A 23,349-nucleotide genomic window follows, 5' to 3' on the forward strand; every position below is an offset into this window, starting at 1 on the left:
GCGTAATCCCCATTTGGAATTCCCTTCCCCTAAATGTTATCAGTAGCCCTAGCCCATCTGCTTTTAAATTATCCCTGTCAAAATTATAGCAATAAGTTAAAATTTTTTTCCTTTTTTCTTTTTTTCACTTAAGTACACCTGCACCTGCACCTTTACTTTTTGGTTATGGACTGACTTCATTATTAGCTTCATTTAGCTACCTTGTCATATCCTGTATGCTTCCTCTGCATCAAACATTATAAAGAAAAAAAAAAAAAAAAAAAAAAAAAAAATTGCCCTGTCCATTGGTATAGCCTCGATCCCAGGCCGCACTTCATCAGGGGGCCAGTAAAGGACCATTGGAGGCATCGTCTATACACTAACACTACACAGCTCTGCCTTTCTGTGATTGGAGAGGGATCCTCTGCCCTCACCTGTCATACTGAGCTCACCACCTCCTGCAGAGGAGAGGACAACAACGGCAATGCAACAACACAATTCTCTCGGAAGGTGGAGAGGACCAAATGAGGATGATATAAACTACTGGTGATGGGCACTACATAACCAGATTTACCAGCTCCTATCAGTCGGCACTGACCTAACAGGACAGTTGTGCATGCCCTGAGCTGGTGTGGGGGTGTCCAGACATGTGTTCAAATGCAAGGTTTCATTGTTTGTGTGTGTGCTTTTTTATTGTTACCCCCCCCTCCCCCACAGCTATTGAGCTGAGTGAGCGCCCAGCGTACGCACCCACTGAATCTTAAATCGTAATGACTACTGATTACTCACCTTTTGTACTTCTATTTGTTTATGTGCCTTTAAAAAAAACCATGCATGAATATACTTTATTGAGGAATTAAGTGTTCAAGCACGTATTTGAAATTCATAGCTGCCAGTGTTGCGTAACAATTGAGTGGGGGTGTATAGCCATTTCAGCCTCCTCTGCACTTGCTTATTGCATGTTCCCAAAAAGTAGTGTGCACTGTTTAGGAAATGGCTGTTTAGTATTCATAAGGCAATGGTGGCATTAATGCACATGCACACGCACACACGCACATGCATATATATAATAAAAATTATGCAAGTGCTGTCTGGGATTGATCAAGAGGGGAACAAGGTGACCATGCATGCATTCTGCAGTACGTGTCCAATAGTATCCTGTGCATGCAGGCATCAGTTAACAGGCAGGTATATATACGACCCATCTGTATACCGTATAGCTAGACATTTCTGCGGCCCAAAAATTCTGCAAATTCTGCGAATGAATGAGTAAACGCAGAAATATTATCCGCAAAATAATGCTTATTAACTACGTCTAATTTAACAGTTGAAAGTTTAATTCGCAGAAATATTATCCGTATAAGGTCTGATCGATCTTTTTACAGCTATTTCGATGAATTTTTGGCCGCAGAAATTTCTAGCTATACGGTTAGTCATGTAACTTTGAACTCATTACAAACAATCTTTTAATAATAAATATATACATGTATTATTTTAAAACAATCTTGGCCTTACATTATGAAATTGACAGAAACAAATGAATTGCATGAGCTAAAAAACCAAGACCAACAATCACAACAAAAAAGGCAGAGTCATGTGACAGTTCAGTTCAGTTATCGTATATTCCTCCAGCTGGAGCCTCTGTGTTGCCACGCCCACCCACAGTCAAGTATGAATCGTTATGCGTTAAGTTGGAGATGGAAATCTCTTCTGGAATCTCTTCATAAACACCGCTGTTCTCAAAGGTATTGGCTGTACCTTGATCCAGGTAAGCGAGGGGGATCCCATGAGGAACAGTCCTGTGTGTAAAAAGGTAATATTACGATAGCTAACACCACCAGTTTGTCTACTGTGGATGCGGTGCCAAAACACAATCCAAGCCACAATTAAAATGCAGACATGAATATCATAGTTGTAGTCATTCTAGCCTTATCGTGCAGAAAAACCTACTAGATTCCCCGCTTGAAACTATCGTCATTCAACAAGGTAAATAAGTGATGCACTTGACCAACAATCGTATACAACATAGACTTCCACTAGTCTCGGATCCAGGCTGTGCTTTAGAAAAAAACGTCTGGTCAAGTTCCTATGTGAAACTCGTGCAAAAGTCGAGGAATTTTTTGGGCCAGTAATTAACCGTACCAGACGTGCTTGCCCACGATCAGTCATGAATATAATTATGAATCACGATTACAGAATTAGGCCTGTAATCAATAATGGCTGATTGTGGGCGAGCACATCCGGTGCGGTTAATTACCAGTCCAAGAAATTCCTGGACTTCTGTTTCACATAGGAACTTGACCAGACATTCTTTTCTAAAGCGCAGCCTGGACCCGAGACTAGACTCCCGCCGGAGTCTAAAAACTTGCACTTTTGTTAGGGGCAAACTGAAACGCATGGTAACCCCTTTTTTTTAACCCATCACAACTATTAATTGCCAAAGAACTAATTCAATCAGGCCAAAACCGGACCACTTTTCGTAGTTAGCTAGGTATTGGTCGTCATTATATGTAATATAGCTTCTTGTTATTTCTTGCCTCCAAACCATGCATGGCCTGACCACTATCAAATTGATTCCTATATTTATGTAGCTGCAACTTGGTACTACCATAGATAGAAGAGTAAGAGGGAGTCTTGTATTACTAAAACGTGTAAGCGCCCATCTACAGCTTTAGCTTGTTGACACAGCCTCGATTAAACCGCGGGTAAAGCGGATGTTACACGAGGGTACTTCCGTTACCAACCCCTCTTCCTCTTCTAACTATGGTACTACCAACCCAACTCACATTTTCCCTCCTCTCTTGTACCGGAGCACTAAGTAGGTCACTATCACTACACCAGTCACTACCACAACTACCAGGGCCACCACCACTCCTCCCACCACAGCACCAGTGTTGTCAGAGGGAGAGCTCTCATCAGTAGAGGAGGCTGTTAATGGAATGTATATGGAATGTATGAGACAATGATTGTTGTTAGCACTAACCTAACACAATACACGCTGTGCTCATCCCACCACTAGTAGGCACCACACAACAGTAGAGGCCACCAGGAGCAGTAGCTGTTCCGCTCATCAGACTGACACTCATATGACCTCTTCTAACATACAACGCTCCATCCTCCATAACAACAGAACCGTTAGGATAGTACCAATCTCCTGTGTTCCCATCACAGCAGCCAGCAAGGTCAGTATGACAGACGAGGCTACGCCCCTCTCCCACGGAGGACAGGGGGATTTCGGAGAGCCCAGACAGGTAATTGGTGGAGGAGAGAGACAAGTACACAGGGGGAGGGGCTATAGGGGGGTTGTGATAATTTTAGTTATTACAGACATAACATTTTAGTCCTTACTCTGACAGGATGGTAAGCTGCTCCAGTTGCCAGTATTCAAACATGTGATCATTTCAAAGCCAATAAAAATAAATCCAGTTTCACAGGTGTAGGTCACCTCTCCTCCGATCATTGTGTTGGTTGGCTGTCCGGAAGAACCGTTGTCAATAGAGGGAGGAGGCCCACAGGAAACTGCACCATATCCTTATAGAGTCAATTAACCAATTAGCGTATTTTCTTACCTCGACAAGTTGGAGTTGACCCGCTCCATGTTCTGTCATTTTGACAAACTCTGACACTGTCTCCATTGAGAGTGTAGCCATCGTTGCAGCTGTGTGTAGCTATAGTGTTGATAGGTCTGATGTCAGTGGATCCCATGCTGTAGGAGATCATCCCATTGGTCAGTGGGAGCAAGTCCTCGCAGATTACTGCACAGGTACAGTCACCAAACAAACAGTAAATTCATACCACTTACGCTGACAAGTTGGAACTGACCCATTCCACACTCCATCACTTCCACAAGTCCTGGTGGTGTCTCCATTGAGAGTGTAGCCATCGTTGCAGCTGTGTGTCGCTATGGTGTTGATAGGTCTGATATCAGTAGATCCCATGCTGCTATAGGAAATGGCTCCATTAGGCAGAGACAATAAGTCGGAGCAGATAGCTACAAGGGAATAGATACATTCAACAAACAACAGTTAAAATTCATTCCACTTACGCTGGCATACTGGAACTGACTCACTCCACACTCCATCACTCCCACAAGTCCTGGTAGTGCCTCCATTAAGAATATAGCCAGGGTTACAGGTGTAGGTGGCCACAGTGCCAACTGGTTTAGGACTAACAGTACCCATATTGTAGCCAATCATTCCATTAGTCAGAGCAGTCAGGTCAGAACAGGTGGTGGGTGGAGGATCAGTGGGTCCAGTGTTTGCTGTAGGGTACGTTGTGAAATCCTCAACATAACTACACATACTGTAACTATCAACCGAAACTATCGATCCAAACAATCTTCATTGGCGCAATACTCACATAAGTTAAAAGCCACATAGTATACTACGGTTACAGAACTCACCATGACAAGTTGGAGCTGACCCACTCCATGTTCCATCATTCTGACAAACTCTGAAACTCACTCCAATCAGAATGTAGTCATTGTCACAAGTGGAAGTAGCAGTGGTATTAATAGGTCTGCTGTCAGCAAGTCCAGCGTCATAGGCAATGGCTCCGTTTATTAGTGGTTGTAAATCAAAACAAGTTTCTGAAAAATTAATAATAGTGAGCTTATAATTATTATAATTATTAAATTCAATTCTACTTACGCTGACACACTGGAGCTGATCCACCCCAACTTCCTCCACTCCCACAAGTCCTCATTGCCTCTCCGACCAGACGGTAGCCATTGTTACAAGAGTGAGTAGCTGTACTGCCCACTGGTCTGGTGTTGATGGATCCAGCAGTGTAGGAGATTATTCCGTTGATCAGAGAAGGTAAGTCAGAGCAGATTACTACATAGATACAGTCACCAATTTAAACCAGTCAATCCATACCACTTACGCTGACAAGTTGTAGCTGACCCACTCCACATTCCATCACTGTCACAAGTCCTGGTGATGTCTCCATTGAGAGTGTAGCCAGTGACACAGGTGTAAGTGGCCACAGTGTCCACTGGTCTCAGATTAACAGTCCCTATATTGTAGCTGATCATTCCATTGGTCGGAGCAATCAGATCAGAACAGGTGGTGGGCGGAGGATCAGTGGGTGGGAGATTAGTGGGTCCAGTGTTCGCTATAGGGTGCGAGATCCTCAACATAACTATATTATCTTCACATACTATACCAAAAATTTGATCCACACAGGGTTTATGCGAGTAATTATTAGTTGAAACACACACTGTACAAGAGTTATAGAACTCACCTTGACAAGTTGGAGTTGACCCACTCCACGTTCCATCATTCTGACAAACTCTGAAACTCACTCCAATCAGAATGTAGTCATTGTCACAAGTAGAAGTAGCAGTGGTATTAAGAGGTCTGTTGTCAGTAAGTCCAGCGTCATAGGCAATAGCTCCGTTCATTAGTGGTTGTAAATCAAAACAAGTTTCTGAAATAGTGAGCTTATAATTATTAGCAGTATACAAATTCAATTCCACTTACGCTGACACACTGGAACTGACCCACTCCAGCTAATCCCACTCCCACAAGTCCTCATTGCCTCTCCGACCAGACGGTAGCCATTGTCACAGGAGTAAGTAGCTGTACTTCCCACTGGTCTGATGTTGGTAGATCCACCAGCACTGTAGGTGATCATCCCGTTGGTCAGAGAGGGTAAGTCAAAACAGGGTATCTCTGCATGATATGGGAGTCGATGCACTCAACAAACAAACAGCACAATGTCCATTACACTTACGCTGACAAGTTGGAGCTGACCCACTCCACATTCCATTATTTCCATCAATCTCACATGTCCTGGTACTGCCGCCATTGAAAGTGTAACCAGGATTACAGCTGTAGGTGGCCACAGTGTCCACTGGTCTGTTGTTAGTAGATCCAGCACCATAATCAACGACCCCATTTGTCAGTGAGGGTAAATCAGAGCAGGTTATCACTATGGTAAAAGGTACACACTCAACGTACACATTATACACAACCAGCCATTCCTTACGATGACACACTGGAGCAGACTCAGTCCAGCTCCCTCCACTCCCACAAGTCCTCATTGTCTCTCCGACTAGACGGTATCCATTGTCACAGGAGTAAGTAGCTGTACTGCCCACTAGTCTGCTGTTGATGGATCCACCAGCACTGTAGGTGATCATCCCGTTGATCAGAGAGGGTAAGTCAGAGCAGAGTATCTCTGCACGGAAGTCGATGCACTCAACAAACTAACAGTACAAAGTCCAATCCACTTACGCTGACAAGTTGGAGCTGACCCACTCCACACTCCATTATTTTCATCACTCCTACATGTCCTGGTGCTGCCGCCATTGATAGTGTAGCCAAAGTTACAGCTGTAGGTGGCCACAGTGTCCACTGGTCTGCTGTTAGTGGATCCACCACCACCATAATCAACAATCCCATTTGTCAGTGAGGGTAAATCAGAGCAGGTTATCACTATGAGAACAGGTACCGTCAGCGTACACATTTTTACACATCAGTCATTCCTTACGCTGACACACTGGAGCTGTTGATGAGCTCCAGGTTCCATCACTCTGACAAGTCCTCACTGGCACTCCAACCAGAGTGTAGGGACTGAAGCAGCTGTAAGTAGCCACTGTTCTGTTGTTAATGGATCCACCAGCATAGGTTATGCCTCCATTAGTGATGGCTGGGAGATTATCAAAGCATGTGGCTGAACCAACATTGACTGCGGAAGCGGTGAGAACAGGTCAGTTTATATGGCCGGTTTTAACAAACTGTTATAGATCATCTTACTTACACGTTAGGTAAAACACATAAGCGCTAAGAAATCTTTTACTAACATGATAGTACCTTGACAAAAAATTGGTGCAAGTCCACTCCATATTCCATCACTTCCACAAGTCTTGGTGGCGTCTCCATTGAGAATGTAGCCAGTGTCACAAGTGTAGGTGGCCACAGTACTCGCACCCAGTGTTAGGGCAGAATAGGAGATCATTCCATTGGTGATAAGAGGAAGAGACAGACACACCACTATCAGGGATATTGTAAATATTATCAGTATAGTCACATCCAGATCCATGCACTCACCAAGGTTGACACAGAGGGTCATATCTCCTTCTGTAGTTGGTATGGTGCAGCAATAGGACCCTGTTGGAGAGAGGGGGTTGTTTCCATCTCTACGAGACAGCCTGATGAGTTGGGGACCATTCCTCACCATGAAGAACTGTTGTCCAGCAGACAACGAAGCGCCATTTCCCACTAGCTCACTCCCATCAGGATACCTCCACTGTCCTAGTCCACCCATACCATTGTTGTCAGCAACACTTCTACAGCAGGCAGTGAGGTCAGTGTGACAGGCGAGAGAAGGGAGACCACCCAGAGCATCCTCTCCAATATCAGTCATGAGGATCTCAGTATTGTTATTAGTGATGTTCGGACCCGATCCCAGTGTCAGATAGACTGTTTAGTGATACAAGGTTTAAAATGTTATAAAGCCATACCCCTGCATGTACCAATATTAAAGCATACTTATAGCACTGCAGTCTGCAGTCCACTAGCTGATATACATTACATGATTAGATCTAGACCTACCTTGCTGTCCCCAGCAGGTGGACACAACATACAGCAACAGCAGAAGTTGAACACCACCTTGAGTCTCCATTGCTGCAACTCCAAGCACCTGACACACCTCCAAAACAAACATATGTTTGGAAGTTGTTTAAGTAATGATCTTTACCCACCTACAGTCACAGTGTTCACAGACCGATTTTTCTCTAATGTAGACTACTAGAACAAAAGCGATCGTACTTTAACCCTTTTGACACTGAATATTATTTCAAACACTTTTCAAGTTTAAGTTTGAATGGTTGGAGCATAGTGCAAGTGGAGGGTCTGCTTGCAGAATGGAGGGTACTCCACTACTGGATGACTGCAAGAGTGGCTGGCTAATGGTAGAAAAAGACTTCTCTGCTCGTCTATTCAAGCAAGAACAGCTCAAATATGGTAAGACTACGAGACAGCCACATATTAATCTAGTCTGTCGTGTCTGACAACAAATTGATCTCATAGTAATGCACCATGCTACGTGTACTTTGCAATGGTACTATAAGCAGTGGTACTATAACTCTCCCCATCCTCAGCTCTCCAGTGCATGGGCCGTGACCCGTCAGACAAGGTAGTGTCTCGCTACTGGGCTCAGTGTGGAGGGTCCATGTCCTACGAGCAGTTCACACTGGTCATGAAGAGAGAGCGTAAAACCACCATGAGGGATCTCATGAGTTCATTCAAGAGAATTGACCTGAATGGAGACGGCTACATCACGGCACATGAGCTGCACAGGGTGTTGACCAAGGTGGGTCCTACTCGTTGCTATGGTAAAAACACTACATTTTATTTACAGTTTAAAACACCGTTACAAATGTGCATTGCAAATACCATTGGTAAGTACATGTGTCTGCAATCTGGACCTTAGCTTTTGGCCGTTATACACCGGATGGTGGTTATTCAAGGGTGGCCGTTAAGAGGGGCTCCACTGTATGTATATGGTGGTCCAAGAATGGATGCTACAGTGTATGTACACGTACTATATACATGTAATACCGGTCTGTAGTTGTGAGCTTCTAATAATATAATGGTTGTTGAGCTCATGTACTCCTGGCTCTGACAATTGACAATGTTATTAAGAGAATACTGAGTCACTCAGTATACACTTACGTACATATTTGTTTGTTCCCTGCTGCAGCGTGGGGAGAAAATGTCACATGATGAGGTCCAAGCTATTATTGACGAGGCCGACCAAAACGGAGATGGAAAGTTAGACTATGCTGAATTTGCTCACATGCTGTTGAACACGAGTGAGGAGTGTGTCCATGCAGCCAAGCAGAAAGCCGGTCAATCGAGTAAAAGGGCTTCTATCTCCCATAAAAAAGGCATCCCTAACAAACACAAACACAGGGGAAGCGTGAGAAAGAGCAGCTATGATCGTCAAAAACAACGAGAAGATATCAGGGCTCAGTTATTCCCACAAGGTTCAACTAACGGCTATCACAGAGAGGATAGGCTTACATCACAGTCTCCTGTGTCACTAACACCATCCACAATCACACAAGCTGTTTCCCCGCCTCACTCCCACCTCCCTTCATTGGTTACTCAAAAACCTGTCTCTACAACTGAAAGCTTGTTGGACGACACTCTAACATCGACTGTAACAAATCCCCAACCTCTTTTAGAAAGTACTGAGCTAACCAAAACACCTCAAATTGAAGTACAAACTACTAAACTAAAAGCCGAACCTCCACTAGTTGAGAGCAGACCCACGGAAGAAGCTGTTAGCTCCCTACCTGATCCACTCGAACTCAGAGCCAACTCGTTAACCAAGCTGCCACCATTAAAAAGAACACCTCTACCACCTCTAATACCACCTATTGTGACCACTCCACAGTCTAACTTGCCTACTCAAGAACAACAACAACATGAAGTCAATAATGCTCGAAAAGAAGAGAATGGAGAGGAAGATCCTTCTCGTGAACAAGGCTCGGAAAAAGAAGCAGCAAGTTCTGAGAAAGAGCCAGCTGCTACTGAACCAGATGAACAACCAAAATTTACAGAGCCGCCTGGCAATGGTAGTGAAAGCAAACCACGAGCGGGGAATGGTGACTCACAACAGGAACACAAGGAGCCATCAGACAACACGGCTGCTGGTGACTCTGAGGGTGTGGATGGAAAACGGCAAACCGATCACTTACAAAACGGTGGAAGTGAGGGGGCGAGAAGTGAGACCGCTCCCCCTGCTTCTGTGGTGTCTTCACCACCAAAGAAACCAAAAAATATTCAGGTGAGCTTGAGCTGACGCTGTGAATACACTAAACTGTTAATATGAGCTTCGATTGAGATTTTGTACGTTGTTAAGGTTACAAGCATGTAATAACTGTAAAAGTCAATCGCCCTTGAGTTTGTGCCCATACATTTGGCCTTACATACGCAATCTTTTTATACAGTCATGGAATAGTATCACTGGAAAGGGGTGCTTCTACCTTGACCTAGATGAGAGCCCACCCCCCAACTCACAAGACGAGGATGGTGTCGTACACTGTCATCATTACCGCCTTAGACTGCCCTCCCCCACCAATGTCTGGATTGAAGTGGGTGTGGCTAAACCTGGTAACCCAGCAACAGACACACTTCTCTTTGTGTTCCACACTGATGAGACTGAGGAGCCCACTGAGATGATAGCGTACACTCAACACAGGATTGGAGAGGTGGGTAATTATATGCATCAACATGTACACTTTCATGTGATGATAAACATTCATAACCGTTTTAACATTGGACAATCTAAACTCTGAACTCAAGCCTAGCAATAGGAGTGTTACCATTACTACATTGTACATGTATTTGCACCAGTGTGTTTTAAATCTGAACTTGGTTACATGTTCATGCATAATTATACGTAGGTGTCACTTGTGTATACAATAACATTAATACATTAGTGTTACCATTACAACATTGTACATGTATTTGCACCAGTTAAATTGAACTTGGTTACATGTTCATGCATAATTATACGTAGGTGTCACTGCATGTGTATACAAATACATTAGTGTTACCATTATTACTACATTGTACATGTATTTGCACCAGTGAGTTTTAAATCTGAATTTGGTTACATGTACATACATAGTGTCACTGCATGTGTATACAACTACACTCGGATGTAGCTATATTTTTACACTGTACGTGACATTGTGTGTGTTTCCCTCACCTCACATACAGAGCTGGGTATGCCGGCTTGACCTTGACGCTGGCACCTATGCTCTCATTCCCTTCACCTCTCGCTGTTACCTCAAGCCACGAGACGACGAAGGAGCCCCTGGCATGGCACTGCTCTCAGAGGAAGGTGGTTGTGTCTCCCTCTCCCCTGGGTGCCGAGGGGCACTGGAAGAGGTGTTCCATCGGATGGACTTGGACGGGAACGGGTTTATCAGTCGCACAGAGTTTGATTTCTTTCAGGAGAAGACTAGTGGGGAGATTTGTGACGATGAGGCTTGGAAGGTCATTCAAGGTGGGTACAAAGTACAATAAGAGAATGTGTGTACAGTAACAGCGTTGCAGCTAGTGTACATTGTATGTCTCAAGCTGACAGATATTTTGCATTTATGAGTGTGTGTTTACAACATCTACTGTAACAGTGTATGCAAAACACTATTCGGTATTGCACAAACTACTTTTAGATTTGTGAGGCTTCTAGAACTGATATTTTAGATCAAAGCAACAACTCTTATTCATGGTAACCTTATGGTAACCTTACGACTGCTTGACATTGCATGTTTCTGTTGACCTGCAGACAACTTTGAGCTGACTGGAGAGGATGAGTTGACACTAGGAGGATTCCTGGAGCTCCATGTGATGACAGGACAGGATGAGGAGGGTGGGGAGGGGGAGCTACGAGAAGTGTTGCAGTCCCTCGGCTACTCTAACCAGCTGCAACTCGACCTGGTACTGTATTTGTGTGATATACACACTGCTGTAATATTGACAAAGTCCCAATAATTATGTTCGCAACTAGTCTTTTATAGGCCACTTACGTGTATGTACAGTATACAAGCAGTAGACTACAGCTACCGCAAAACTGCTCTAAATATGTACTGTGAAGTGTTTATTGAGAACATACATAATTATTATAGTATATAGCTTTCTTGAATTGCTCGAACAGGTCTACACTTGTAAATGTATTTACTCTGGAAAATTTTCTCTCGACCTCCAGGCTTGTCCGTTTGTGTTTGATTTGTTCACTGAGGATAATGAGGGAGAGATTGAGATAGTGGACCTCCTGCCGTCTACCCCCCACATTAACCCCGCCCTTTCTCGGCTCATTAGGGAGAGGGGTGTGTGCAAGGCTGTGAATGAGGGGAGGGGGCAACTGGACACGTACACATTCACTACACCACACATGACCACCATTGTTGTGGAAAATAAGGTACAGTCTGATAAGGAGTGTGAGAAATAGTTAATGTGTTTGTGTTATCGTTATTATATTGTACATTCACGTGCTAGCGTTGATGTGTGTATTTTTGTATGTAGACTATTATCGCATTATAAGTACACGCGTATCTAATTGATCATCGCTCGTTAATGAGTATACATCCTGTGATGTAATACTGTCTCTCTTTCCAACGGCAGAGTGATAAGAGTGCGTCAGTCCAGCTCGACTGTAGTGGGAGTGCTAACTGTGTCTTCAGTAGGGACAGTCCCCTCCATGTTCTCCATGTGCCTGCCAATTCCACTGTGGTGAGTTTATGCTGCTACAAGGAGCTCCTTGATTATGGTCTTTTATCTTTTCATGTGTGTTACATGTATTATGCATGTACATGTATTTATGTACATTGAAATTTGTTGGTAATAAATGAATGTTTTTCCTGCAGATCGGATTCCACATTCAGCTTCTTACTGCTACAGAATCGTATAAGATTGACTGTATAGCCTCAAAAATTCTTTGTTAAAAGATATTGTCATTTTTAATTTGTGTGTACCAGACATGTACTGTACATTTTGGTTGATCCTGTGATTTGCTGTGATTGGCTATTAAAAGAAACATTGAAATAGTTGCTCTATTTTGTTCAATTAGAGCATGCACTTTAAGTTGTTACGGTCAAGTACTTTAGGCCATGTGTGTTATTTCTGCAAATGGCCGCAAGTAGAAGATAGCCAATTGACAGATAATCCGATCCAATCCACAGTCAGTGAGCAAAGCAGAGATGGAGTCTTTTAGCGTGAACGTCAACAATAGGTTTGCGTTGTTTCTGGACGATGAAGATGACCCTGGTGATGTCATTATGCCAGCTCCCGTCAAGAAAGAAGAGTCCACCAAATCTACTAAGATTTCGAAGCAGCCAGTTGGCAAGGGTGTGAAAGGCAAGGAAAATAAAGATAAAATCTCTCAGCAAGCCAACAAAAAGCCTGCTGAGAATGGAAACAAAAGTAAGTCTTGGTATAATATTAGGGTGTGACTGCAAGAAGCCTTGGGACCTGCATGCATTGTCTAGTTGATTTTGTTTCTATCTGCCCACCAATGGCAATTGTTTTGTAGGTGCAGATCGCCCCCTGTCTAACTCGAAGGGTCCCCAGCGTTCAACAGGGGGTCGTGAGAGAATGGATAATCGACGAGATCGAGAGAGAGGTGACCGGGACGACAGACCCCCCAGGGCACCAAAAACTGGACGACCAAGACTGTCATCAAAGGAAAAGGTAAGAATGGAATTCCAACTGACAGTGTGAATGACTAGCTTTATGTTCCTTAGCTTCCAAATTGCATGAAGTTTGATGATCATGCATGGTTCTTAATTTCACTTGCTATCTGCAATGGTTGTTGTGTATGGATATTGAGAAGTTGGTTGCTTGGCTTGAACAACTGTCGTATAAACTATGATCTATGAATACGGGCGGGCGTGCTCATGAATTTACTTAAACCATGTCCATAGTTTGTTTTTGCATTACTCTCGTAATGGCAGCAATCAAATGAATATCCATATATGTACCTAATACTAACTTGCCAACTGCTGTACTTTAAATTCGGTTGAATTATCAAACACACACAGGACGGTGAGGGTGGTTTTGGTAATCATAGTCAAGGTGACCAGAGAGACGAACGCAGTTCAAGAGACCGAGGAACGCGACCCTTCCGAGGGGGGAGAGGGGGGAACACTGGTGGTGGTGGCGGTGGGCTCAGAAAGAGAGAATTTGAAAGACACAGCGGAAATGACAAGAGGTGTGACAATTTTCTTTTTGCAGCAACATTAATGCTTAATAATTTGCGTTCTTTTCTACAGTTCAGTAAAGCCGACTGAAAAGAGAGAAGGGGGAGGGGCCCACAACTGGGGACGTCAAGAGGACCAACCAAAGTAAGTACATCTTTAGTATGAACTATTGTGACTATATAAAGGCATGTCCTAAACAAGCCATATGTGGTTTTACGTTGACAGTCAGTCCTCTTTTGCACTGCAATTCTCACCCCCTTTTTGTGCACACACTTACTTTGTACAGTCTCTCCACTCCACACACACACAGTGATGAGTGGACCAATGAGGAAGAGCCTCCGCAAGAGACTGAGCCTGTAACAAATGGCGAAGCCACCGAGGACAAAACGTATGCCCACAAACCAATTGTTTAATTGCCAATAATATAATGCAGTGTATGGTTACATCAGCTACTGTAAAGAAGTACATTGATGTCTCACGTTACTACACATTGTTCTATGTAGTGGTGAGGAACAGGCCGATGAGGCGGCACCGGTAGACGAAGAGCCAGAAGAAATGACCCTTGAAGAATACAGAGCCAAGAACCCGACTGTAAGTGTCCTTATGTACTCGCTGTGTGTAGCCCTTGCTTGCACTAAACTAACAAATCTTGTAGAGCAACAGTATGAAACGGCTAACCTACATACACGTGTAGTTGTTTTGCACACCTAACCTATAGCCTTATTCCCCCCCCTCCCCCCCTTGTTTCAGGGTCGAGTGAAAGCTGAAGTTGCGGAGAGAAAGGCAGGAGAGAATGTGGACAACACTCAGTGGAAGAACACCTTTCAACTGGAGAAGACAGGCGAGGAGGAGTTCTTCTCTGGAACCAGGGTGAGTGTCTCGTATTTCTCAAGGTACATGTACTGTACGAATTGAATTGAACTGATCAACTGTACAGAAAGTTTTAAGTAAGGGTACTCCCCTTAAAGAGTTGAGTGTTGCCCTAATAATAATAGCCACACTTCCAGGTGTTAGTCGTTGAGTGGCTCTTTTAGACCATGTTTTTGCTGACACCAAGTGCTTAGATTTGTTTAATCTGCAACACATTAGTAGCTTTCATAACAATCCCAACTTGTTTACTTTGAAAGTAAAAAGGAAACCTGTTTATATATAATTATGTAATACACTATGAAGCATGTTGATAATCAGCTGTGTTTCTGCAGGAAGTGATTGAGAAGCCCAAGACATCTGGACGAATCAAGACAACAATTGACACAACTGGCTTTTTCTTTAAGGATCAAGCAAGACGTGGACGTGGCCGTACCGCAGGGGGTCCAGGGGCCAGTAGGGGAACAGGACGTCGAGACGGAGAGGAACGTCGTGATGACGGAGATCGAAGAGTAGGCCGTGGAGATGGAGACCGAAGAGGTGATCGTGGAGATGGAGACCGACGAGGTGATCGTGGCGATGGGGACCGAAGAGGTGATCGTGGAGATGGGGACCGAAGAGGTGATCGTGGAGACGGGGACCGAAGAGGAGAACGTGGTGATGGGGAGAGACGATTTGGCCGTGGTGACGGCGATCGAAGAGGTGGACGTGGTGATGGCGACCGAAGGCGTGGCCGTGGCGATGGCGATCGAAGAGGTGGCCGTGGCGATGGCGACCGAAGAGATGGACGTGGAGATGGCGACCGAAGAGTTGGGCGTGGAGATGGCGACCGACAAGTTGGGCGTGGAGATGGCGACCGTAGAGATGGGCGAGGGGAGAGGAGACCGTTTGGTGGCGGCGGCGGCGGTGTACGAAAGCGTGACTATGCCCCTAATGTCGAAGATGAGAAAGATTTCCCATCACTGGGCGCTCAATGAGTGACTATACCTCTCGAGGTTTTGCGCTAAACTCTGCTTGCTTTACTGTACTGTGGCAATAGTGATCGTGCATGTTGTACAATTATGTGTTTTGATTTGTGTCTGTATGTATCACTGCTGATACTTGTGTTGCACTGTACCTCATGTTTGTATCAATATTTTCCGCATACATTGATCATCGTTGAATACCACTGTGATAATTATAAGTCATAATTATTAGTGTTATAAAATTAATTTTAGGCCGAAGCTAGTCTCCCAGACCCTGAAAGAGAAAGAGATGATATATATCGGCTGGTCTCACGAGACTAGGCCGAAGCTAATTATAATCCACTGATCGCATGCCTTAATTGAGTGGGTGGAGTTTATATTTGTATGACTTGGGAGGAAATGTGTTGTGGTTTGCAGTGCACTGGATACCAATTAATAATCATAGTGGATTTTTAGCGGTAGCGGTCGAGACCTTTTTTTTTTTATGAACTACCCGTGATACCATTCAATGTTTCGTGTTCCACATATTCATAATAATTATTGGCAGAGAACTATTGCGCGGTAGAATAATTTCGCAGGTATAATTTTCAGATGGTGCTCTACCAATAGGAAATTTCCACCGTCATTATAAGTTGCGGTATGTTATAATAATTCCAGAGTGCATGCATGGCTGGATAACCAGTTTTCACATCGTTGTGAATTTACAGATGAATAATCAGGTACAATTATTTGAGTGAAAACTTAGTGTCTTTGTGTGAAGTTCTAATTGACTATCTCTTGTTCTTGGCTGTGAACTTCTTGTCTTGTGTGAATGAGATAATGCGCGATCACATACCTCAGTATGGGTTATGATATTTTGATCTGTGTGTAGCTGGTTATCACAACCAGTTGCTAGACATTGTTCTGCTGTGCTCGAAGCACTTTCATTTTGACATTGATAAGTTCCTTGAGCAGTATCTTCGATTAACGCTGGGTTGGTTTTAGAGTCTTTCTTTCGAACTTGAGAAGCCCTAACGAGTGCTTGACTGCTATAGTTAGCCTTAGAGGGTGGTCTAGGTTGTAGAGTGGGTAATGGTGGGAGCTTGGTCTTTTGGGGGTGGACGGTAGGCCGTGGGGTAGCTTGAGATTCCTCTAACATAGCATGTTCCAGCTGGGTGCCAAAGGTTCGTAGCTCTGTGTGTGTGTGGGTATGTGTTAAGTTGGGACACATAATAAATAGTTGGCAGTTAGTAAAAAACTAGAACTATAGTTTTAGTATATAAGGCCAATTGTTTCCTTTGACGTCCTATATCTCAAGACAAATAGCTGCAGGAGACTTTGTGAGACCTAATAGGTACACCAGACTGCCAGTACATGGGAGTTTGTGCTTGAACGTGTGATCTACATCTACATGTACATTACTAACATTACGGTAGTTTTCACAACAACTGCATGTACATCACGTTGTCTACAATATAGTATGTTTTGGAACCATTCTAACATTTTGCAAATGTTTTTGTTGGCTTGTGGTCCAGTACCTTGTACTGTAAGTCCTTATAGGACATAATCAATGTATTACCTTTGATAGTCGGCTGGGTGTACACTGTGCGTGTCTGTTCGCCCTCCAGACAGCTTTGTAGGAACTCAATGTCCCTCTGATGCTGAGCACACTCCTCTTTGAGAGCTTGCCTGTGTGAGATCAAAGGTATAGGTATAAACATGCAGGTATCTGTAATTAGCAGGTGTATGATTGTAGTGAATGTTCCCACTAATTTAAACCACCATCTATTCAATGTGTGTGAAGTGTGGTGAGTGCTACAAGGATGTACGTGTTTCACTCACTGAATCAATGTGTACACCCAAATTCGTATGGGGTACTTTGCTTATTGGTTACATATAAAGTAACATGATACTATAATTACTGGAACTATATACATGTAAATGCAAAAGAAGGAAGTGTAGGTTGATACATTTGTACCACAAGTATGTCAACCAGTATGTCAACCTGAGATGACTGATGACAAGGTCAATGTCCATTGCATTCACACACTCGCTTTTCTCAGCTAACACAGATGCTTGGCTGTGGAGGAAAGACACAACCCAATTAGTACAACAAATAATGCACACAAAACAAGGAACAGAAATGACTGTTTGCATACCACAAACCAGCTACCGTATAGCAAGTAATTTTTATCGGGTAAAAACTTTATTTGCTGATAATGAATTCATCACGTGCACTGTATTGCGTGCATTCTGGTAAAACCATGCCTAAAAGTTTTCATTAGTTCGTCAAGGCCCACTTGCCCACAAAAATAACCCACTATACGGTATAAGCCAAGGGTAAGTAAGGTATAAAAATGATTGTACCTTCCATCATGGCTTCCCGGGGTCAGCGATCGTAGAGGTGTCTCCCGTCCATCTTGTGAGCTGACAGCACTGAGTGGGCGGCTCCTCACACTCACGCAGCTCCCAGCATCACTACTGTCACAGCAACTACTCCTCCCACTCTTAACAGCCTCGCTCTCTACATAACGCAAAATATTTTCGTTTTTGTCTTGTCCTACACGGTCATGTTTCGATTTTTTTTTTAGATACTCGATAAAGAAGATAATCTCTTGTATGAGTCTTTGTCTCAGTTCAGGTGGTTCTGCCAGGTGTCTGTGTAGTAAGGATGGGTTAGTGGTCTGCTCCTCTCTGTATTGCCTCCATATCTCAAGCAAGGTGGATACCTGTGGAGGGAAACACATTATAATTTTGTACAACATAAATTTTATAACTTTAGTGGCAGTACATGTAAGGCCAGACACAAAGTCACTTGCATGGTTCTAGCAGGCACTAAAAAGGTCACAAAGTTCAAAAAAGTGTTGTCGTTATGTTTTCATGGCCTACATGTAAAGCTGAAGCAGGCGGGCCTGAGAATCAATTAATTAACTTTGTTATGGCCATCACCTTAATTTGATTGTCATTGAAACATTCCCTAACCTTAACCCTTCACCATTTACATGCGCTATGCCTTCCTACACCTACACCCAGACTATCATTATGTCTAAATACGATGTGTGAAATCACACTAACCCAAACCTCTCACCTCTTCCCTGAGGTCAGCCACCTGTTCGATGAAGGATGCCCCCAGGACCCTCCGCACCTCGCCCACCTCTTTAGGGGGGCAATGGCTCAGAACCAAACTCCACACAGAGAGACACAATTCAAAGGCTTCTAGAGAATCATCAGGACTGTCTGACAACATCATGACATGCTAATCAAGAAGATCAAAGAAACGTTTACCTCTGTACTCACTTGGAAGGTTTATCCAGAGGTCGTTATGGAGATTAACTGTGGAATGTATCTAATTATGACTGTGTAAAAATATTGCTGACAGATTCATTCCGTCTGCCGGTACAGTACAGTGGCACCGTGGAGGACAGGTGCTTGTAGTATAGCTAGTTATGTGACAGAGCTGCTACTGTTGTAGTGGTCGCCTCAACACTCTCTACATCAAGAGAAAAGAACTATAGCTACGCTAGAACTACTACCACCTTGGGCCCACCTTGGACACCTAGTACCTGGACCTTTGATGCCTACTTAATATCTACAGGCTCTTCAGTTTATATATCACAGGCCATGGCTGAATCTTGGAGACAAAAGCAAGTGGATATTGAACACTGGCTGCAAGGCATTCAGGTGTGAGCAAACTTGTGATAACCTTCATACTGTGTAAGGTGCCCTTGCATGTTGTGTTTGTATTTTATATGTAGACACGTACACCAGACCTTTGTATCACCGTGCGTATGTACATTTTGTTGGGTGGGACATGAATATTTTGTATAAATGTTTTTGTAGAAAGTCTCGCAAACAGTTATTTTTTAGTGGCGCTTTAATTATACATGGCGTGGAATTCAATGCCAATGGTATTGCAATATTCACTATCACCTGCTACTGTGTCTGTTCTGTAGCTTGCTGCTTCTTTGATCCCTTGATCATATTTTCAGTCTATACAGTCATGTAATTGCAACATTACGTACGTGGATCAAATAACCGACACTAGCTACAATGCCATTGCCTCAGGCATGTTGACCACTATCGACAGTAATTATGCAGTGTACACAGATAACGATTGGTACATGTAGTTAATGCCCACAGCATAAGGTGCCAACACCACAGCATGCTACAATGTGTAATGTTTGTGCTTGTACAGAGTATGATTGCTTCTTGACTTCTGCCCACACAGCCCCTTATGAATCCGCCATTGTTGCTTTACACGTACACACTGTCTGCCAAGCTGCTACTTTAATTGCTGTTCGTGTACATGTATGTAGCAGAACAGGAACCTTTTGATTGCTAATTGGATAATATAATTAGAGACTCAATTTTATACAACGTAACATGTAAGTATGCATGTACCTCTTTTCTGTAGGCGCCTGACAGGGAGCTAACTTCTAGCTCTGACATTTTAACAACAGACCAGACCACAATATCATCACCAATCGTCACACCATTCTCCTCTCCCCCAAACAACACAGAACTCTTATTCTCACCTCGTCCACAGCCCACTCCTGTCAATGAATCGTTGGCTTTCATCTCCATTCAATCCAAACTCACAGTATCTCCTCCTGCTATGAGCGACCCTATCGGCAGTACCAATAGTCCATCGTATGACACTGTGTCCAAAGGTAATTCTCCAGAATTTGGATACACTCAAAGCAGGAAAACCCAGTCTCCATTGCCAATGGCTACTCCAGAACAGAAGTTACCAAGTTTTGGCACATTTGACGAAGATGACGACCCTTCACAAGATGTTGATATAAAGCGTGTTAACAAGTGGATCAACAGACCTCCAAGTAACCCAATGAGATATTTCGGTCGTGCTTCAACCTCACCCGTTCTATTGCATAAAGACCATAATCCTATTAAGCGCAAAGAATCTGCTCCAATTGCCTTGTTCAGAGGCACTGCTGTCCCTAGATCAAACCTGGCACAAACTCTTACCGTGGCTACCCTTTCCCGTAAGAAAAGCCTCAGTGAACAAGACGTCAGTCAACTTGTGGAGAAAGAAAAAGAAAGACGAACGAGTAAAGGAGGGTATTCCTCTGATTCTGAAGTGAAAACAAATAATCCTGAGCCTCTAAATGATGACTCTAGTGACTTACAAAGCTCCACAGGTGCCTGTGGACTTGGCAGTGACCTGTCTAGCTCTGACGGAGGGTGTATTAGTGACAAGAGCGCAGTATTACGGCGGGCACGACTTGCTAATGGTATGTTGCTGTCGGCAGAGAGTGTGGACGTGATTGAGACTAGACTGAGAGAAAGAAGACTCGGACTGGGGTAAGGTGTCATGTATAGAAGTGTATGAACACAGTATAAAGATACAGTGTACTACAATGTATACCAGGAGCACATAACACCCTATGCCGTGTATGTGCTCGTAATACTATGCTTTTCAAGAAATTGGTTTGTGCAAGAACCAGTTCCTATTGAGTATCAACTCTGTTGTTGTTTTCTCAAAGCAATTCTTAGAAAAACAGTATTGTGCGTTCCTAAGCTTTGACATTAATGTAGCAGGTGCTCTGCAATATCCTATATCTGCATCTGAGTGTCACTACCTGTGTAGCCAACTACCTAGATTAGTACCATGGTTACGCTTCCATACATGTAACCCCCAACAACTATTGAAAGAGTTGCCATGCAACAGCTACTGTGGAAGAATGAATCAAACCTTGTTATCGGTTTCCCCAGGCACAATATTGAAAGATGATACTGAATCTTAGCCATGTATACATGTTTACTAATAAATGTATTCAAGAGCGCTGTTGATGCATTACATGTGTATGTATACGTACTGTTTCTACGATCAGTGTAATTATTGACTCTTACTCTCCATAGACCTACAGGGGGTCGAAATGATGATGCATGTACGTCCCCAGCACTGCTACTCTCCCCGACATCGCCCCCTCCACACCTCTCACGCCAATCTCGTCTCTCACGCAGTCCCACGCCCACTCCACCCACCTCACCTTATCACCTGTCCATCGTCCCACTCACTGTGCACTCAGGGACACCACCTCATACGAAAGCAACTCGAGTCACCCGGGAGAACGAGCTAGGGATATCCAAGAAGCAGCTGACACAGTTCAATATGTCCCAGCAGTTTAGCTTCGATACGACCAATGATGAGGACTTCAATAAACCTGCCAGACACCCTAAGTTCCTTAAGAGCAGGTTAGTGTGAGCAGGTCAGTCAGATTATTAGAGCTTTAATTTACAACAGTGTGCATTGGCAAGTATTTGTGTGCACCATGATTATGACATGGTGGTTAAACCTATGAAGGAAGTAGAATAACTTTCATATGGTAACGTGATCTGGGTATTATACATGTAATAATGATAGGCTAGAGAAAGAATTTGAAGCATCTTGTTTCCATGCTTTCTCAGAGTGTTTGTTTAAATTGTGTTAGCTTTTAGTTCTGTTTCCCTTTATTTAGAACTTTGATGTTGTAAACGAACTAGCAAATAGCTAGTTGGTTTACAACAGCAATCTGTGATTTTTGTTTTAGCTCTGAAGCCTTAGTGAAAATGTTTAGGTGTCTAAGCAGATCATGGGGTTTAGATTAGGAGGTCAGTGGAACAGAGGTCATTAATCCTACATGTACATCCTTCGATGTACATTATTATGGAAGCTGCATGAATAATTCAAGTTTGCACGCAGGGAACGATGAATTGAGTAGGAAATGATTGACATGATTGTTGCTAAAAGGTATGCAAAACATGTAACACATGGTAAACCAGTTGGGCATGTGCAGCATTGATGCAATAATTGATGCAATGGCTGCTCTTAGACGTTGGCAGTGTGCAGCTCTTTTATCACTTTGGCAACTAAGAACTAAACTTTAGTTTGCAAATCCACGAGTCAAAATCCAAGAAAAGGTGTCTAGAAGCTATCACTTGCACTTGCATTGCAATGATAGAGCAGTTAACACACACACACACACACTACCGTATACCTCGCTGCGCATGTGACGCCAAGGGATAATGTCAACCATATCTCTGTATTGTTTACATAAGGCTGTCTGCCATGGGACATGTTGTTGCTAAGTAGTTAATGAGCAGCTGAAAGCATTTAATTTAATGTTTACACCTGTAACCATAGTGACTATTTACCCAGCTCCAGTGAATGTGCCTTGTTGATAATAGCCCACCTTTGAGTTGTAGGGATACAGGCCCCAACTTGGCTGTGTGGGGGAGAGACTTGATAATATTTGTACTCTGTTGCTACACAAACTTCTCTTCACCTCAAAAATGTAGACGTCCTTGAACGACTTTGTGTACAGTAAATAAAAGACAATTTGGGGCAAAACACAAGAAGCACATTCGTCCTTTGTAGAGCTATCTTTTAACTAAAGCCATGATATCAAAGGTTGTAATTATTTTTCCCCATGCAGTTTTCTGACCGGCACATCTCTCTCGAGCCTTGGTATGGCCACACACCATCGCTCACATTCTGATATGAGCTTAATCAAATCACAATCCAATTCTAGACACGGCTCACTTCGCCACGACACTACAAACATTTACAGTGCTGATCGTCGATACAAGTCACAGCTTGATCTATCATCATCTAAAGTACATTCCGAAGTTGACGGAAGTAAACCGCTGACAATATATGAGCAGGTTCAGTTGAAGAAGTTGCAAACAGAGGGAAAAGAGGGAAGGACAAGTGGAAGCTTGAAAAAGACAAAAGTATTTAGACAGGACTCGGGATTGGGTACTCTCTCTACTATTTCATAGCATTTTCTTTTCCTGTTTTGTCTGATTGTTTGTTTATGAATACATGTACAGCAGTGT

The 23,349-nt window shown here is 43.4% G+C and overlaps 5 protein-coding genes across 8 annotated transcripts; 3 read left to right on the forward strand and 2 right to left on the reverse strand.

The window, feature by feature from the left end:
* Window positions 1-1,431: 1,431 nt before the first annotated feature.
* Window positions 1,432-7,687, reverse strand: LOC135335417 (sushi, von Willebrand factor type A, EGF and pentraxin domain-containing protein 1-like). Its single transcript, XM_064530904.1, has 19 exons — window positions 7,539-7,687; window positions 7,035-7,406; window positions 6,798-6,977; window positions 6,475-6,672; window positions 6,219-6,419; window positions 5,971-6,162; window positions 5,716-5,913; window positions 5,463-5,654; window positions 5,224-5,409; window positions 4,864-5,094; window positions 4,629-4,814; window positions 4,382-4,567; window positions 4,025-4,240; window positions 3,782-3,970; window positions 3,549-3,734; window positions 3,328-3,498; window positions 2,963-3,271; window positions 2,766-2,907; window positions 1,432-1,778 (listed from the first exon to the last, which is right to left on the reverse strand). Exons 1-19 carry the CDS (start codon window positions 7,648-7,650, stop codon window positions 1,589-1,591), a joined length of 3,837 nt encoding a protein of 1,278 aa, XP_064386974.1. The 5' UTR covers window positions 7,651-7,687; the 3' UTR covers window positions 1,432-1,588.
* A 72-nt stretch (window positions 7,688-7,759) lies between these two features.
* Window positions 7,760-12,552, forward strand: LOC135335418 (EF-hand calcium-binding domain-containing protein 7-like). The gene is made up of 9 exons (XM_064530905.1): window positions 7,760-7,949; window positions 8,087-8,298; window positions 8,689-9,780; window positions 9,944-10,204; window positions 10,719-11,007; window positions 11,290-11,441; window positions 11,710-11,922; window positions 12,126-12,233; window positions 12,368-12,552. The coding sequence occupies exons 1-9, from the start codon at window positions 7,850-7,852 to the stop codon at window positions 12,443-12,445; spliced, it is 2,505 nt and encodes an 834-aa protein (XP_064386975.1). The 5' UTR covers window positions 7,760-7,849; the 3' UTR covers window positions 12,446-12,552.
* Window positions 12,553-12,580: 28 nt separating this feature from the next.
* LOC135335423 (SERPINE1 mRNA-binding protein 1-like) lies at window positions 12,581-15,718 on the forward strand. 2 transcript variants are annotated; one of them, XM_064530911.1, is made up of 8 exons: window positions 12,581-12,923; window positions 13,033-13,190; window positions 13,541-13,710; window positions 13,772-13,843; window positions 13,986-14,087; window positions 14,203-14,290; window positions 14,450-14,569; window positions 14,902-15,718. In XM_064530911.1, the coding sequence occupies exons 1-8, from the start codon at window positions 12,701-12,703 to the stop codon at window positions 15,541-15,543; spliced, it is 1,575 nt and encodes a 524-aa protein (XP_064386981.1). In that variant the 5' UTR covers window positions 12,581-12,700; the 3' UTR covers window positions 15,544-15,718. The 2 variants fall into 2 exon arrangements, with proteins under 2 accessions (XP_064386981.1, XP_064386982.1); XM_064530912.1 differs by having other exon boundaries at window positions 12,582-12,923; window positions 14,010-14,087.
* A 413-nt stretch (window positions 15,719-16,131) lies between these two features.
* LOC135335210 (coiled-coil domain-containing protein 24-like) lies at window positions 16,132-19,133 on the reverse strand. The gene is made up of 8 exons (XM_064530629.1): window positions 19,127-19,133; window positions 18,916-18,950; window positions 18,796-18,856; window positions 18,599-18,747; window positions 17,878-18,239; window positions 17,516-17,590; window positions 17,090-17,199; window positions 16,132-16,704 (listed from the first exon to the last, which is right to left on the reverse strand). The coding sequence occupies exons 1-8, from the start codon at window positions 19,131-19,133 to the stop codon at window positions 16,247-16,249; spliced, it is 1,257 nt and encodes a 418-aa protein (XP_064386699.1). The 3' UTR covers window positions 16,132-16,246.
* On the forward strand, window positions 18,866-23,345 carry LOC135335421 (uncharacterized). Of its 3 annotated transcripts, none has more exons than XM_064530910.1 (4): window positions 18,866-19,191; window positions 19,925-20,832; window positions 21,391-21,740; window positions 22,947-23,085. In XM_064530910.1, exons 1-3 carry the CDS (start codon window positions 19,132-19,134, stop codon window positions 21,734-21,736), a joined length of 1,314 nt encoding a protein of 437 aa, XP_064386980.1. In that variant the 5' UTR covers window positions 18,866-19,131; the 3' UTR covers window positions 21,737-21,740; window positions 22,947-23,085. The 3 variants fall into 3 exon arrangements, with proteins under 3 accessions (XP_064386980.1, XP_064386979.1, XP_064386978.1); XM_064530909.1 differs by having other exon boundaries at window positions 18,867-19,229; window positions 21,391-21,726; window positions 22,947-23,345; XM_064530908.1 differs by having other exon boundaries at window positions 18,867-19,191; window positions 21,391-21,726; window positions 22,947-23,345.
* Window positions 23,346-23,349: the final 4 nt, after the last annotated feature.

The sequence above is a fragment of the Halichondria panicea genome, chromosome 4 (assembly GCF_963675165.1).
Source record: "Halichondria panicea chromosome 4, odHalPani1.1, whole genome shotgun sequence".
Classification (NCBI taxonomy): domain Eukaryota; kingdom Metazoa; phylum Porifera; class Demospongiae; order Suberitida; family Halichondriidae; genus Halichondria; species Halichondria panicea.

What these genes read in the sequence shown, in the direction of transcription:
- LOC135335210 (XM_064530629.1), bottom strand. An exon ending in CTGTCCTCCACGGTGCCACT is followed by an intron (nt 18,857 to 18,915) that starts GTACTGTACCGG and finishes AGTCATAATTAG; the next exon opens with ATACATTCCACAGTTAATCT. An exon ending in CCGGGAAGCCATGATGGAAG is followed by an intron (nt 17,591 to 17,877) that starts GTACAATCATTT and finishes TTTCCTCCACAG; the next exon opens with CCAAGCATCTGTGTTAGCTG.
- LOC135335423 (XM_064530911.1), top strand. Translation starts at nt 12,701, where the DNA reads ATGGAGTCTTTTAGCGTGAACGTCAACAATAGGTTTGCGTTGTTTCTG. An exon ending in GAAGCCACCGAGGACAAAAC is followed by an intron (nt 14,088 to 14,202) that starts GTATGCCCACAA and finishes TGTTCTATGTAG; the next exon opens with TGGTGAGGAACAGGCCGATG. An exon ending in ACAGAGCCAAGAACCCGACT is followed by an intron (nt 14,291 to 14,449) that starts GTAAGTGTCCTT and finishes CCCTTGTTTCAG; the next exon opens with GGTCGAGTGAAAGCTGAAGT.
- LOC135335421 (XM_064530908.1), top strand. Translation starts at nt 19,132, where the DNA reads ATGGCTGAATCTTGGAGACAAAAGCAAGTGGATATTGAACACTGGCTG. An exon ending in GAAAGAAGACTCGGACTGGG is followed by an intron (nt 20,833 to 21,390) that starts GTAAGGTGTCAT and finishes TACTCTCCATAG; the next exon opens with ACCTACAGGGGGTCGAAATG. An exon ending in CCTAAGTTCCTTAAGAGCAG is followed by an intron (nt 21,727 to 22,946) that starts GTTAGTGTGAGC and finishes TTCCCCATGCAG; the next exon opens with TTTTCTGACCGGCACATCTC.
- LOC135335417 (XM_064530904.1), bottom strand. Translation starts at nt 7,650, where the DNA reads ATGTTTGTTTTGGAGGTGTGTCAGGTGCTTGGAGTTGCAGCAATGGAG. An exon ending in GTCAGCTCCAACTTGTCAGC is followed by an intron (nt 5,655 to 5,715) that starts GTAAGTGTAATG and finishes CATATCATGCAG; the next exon opens with AGATACCCTGTTTTGACTTA. An exon ending in GTCAACTCCAACTTGTCGAG is followed by an intron (nt 3,499 to 3,548) that starts GTAAGAAAATAC and finishes GATATGGTGCAG; the next exon opens with TTTCCTGTGGGCCTCCTCCC.
- LOC135335418 (XM_064530905.1), top strand. Translation starts at nt 7,850, where the DNA reads ATGGAGGGTACTCCACTACTGGATGACTGCAAGAGTGGCTGGCTAATG. An exon ending in AGAAACCAAAAAATATTCAG is followed by an intron (nt 9,781 to 9,943) that starts GTGAGCTTGAGC and finishes CTTTTTATACAG; the next exon opens with TCATGGAATAGTATCACTGG. An exon ending in CCATTGTTGTGGAAAATAAG is followed by an intron (nt 11,923 to 12,125) that starts GTACAGTCTGAT and finishes TTCCAACGGCAG; the next exon opens with AGTGATAAGAGTGCGTCAGT.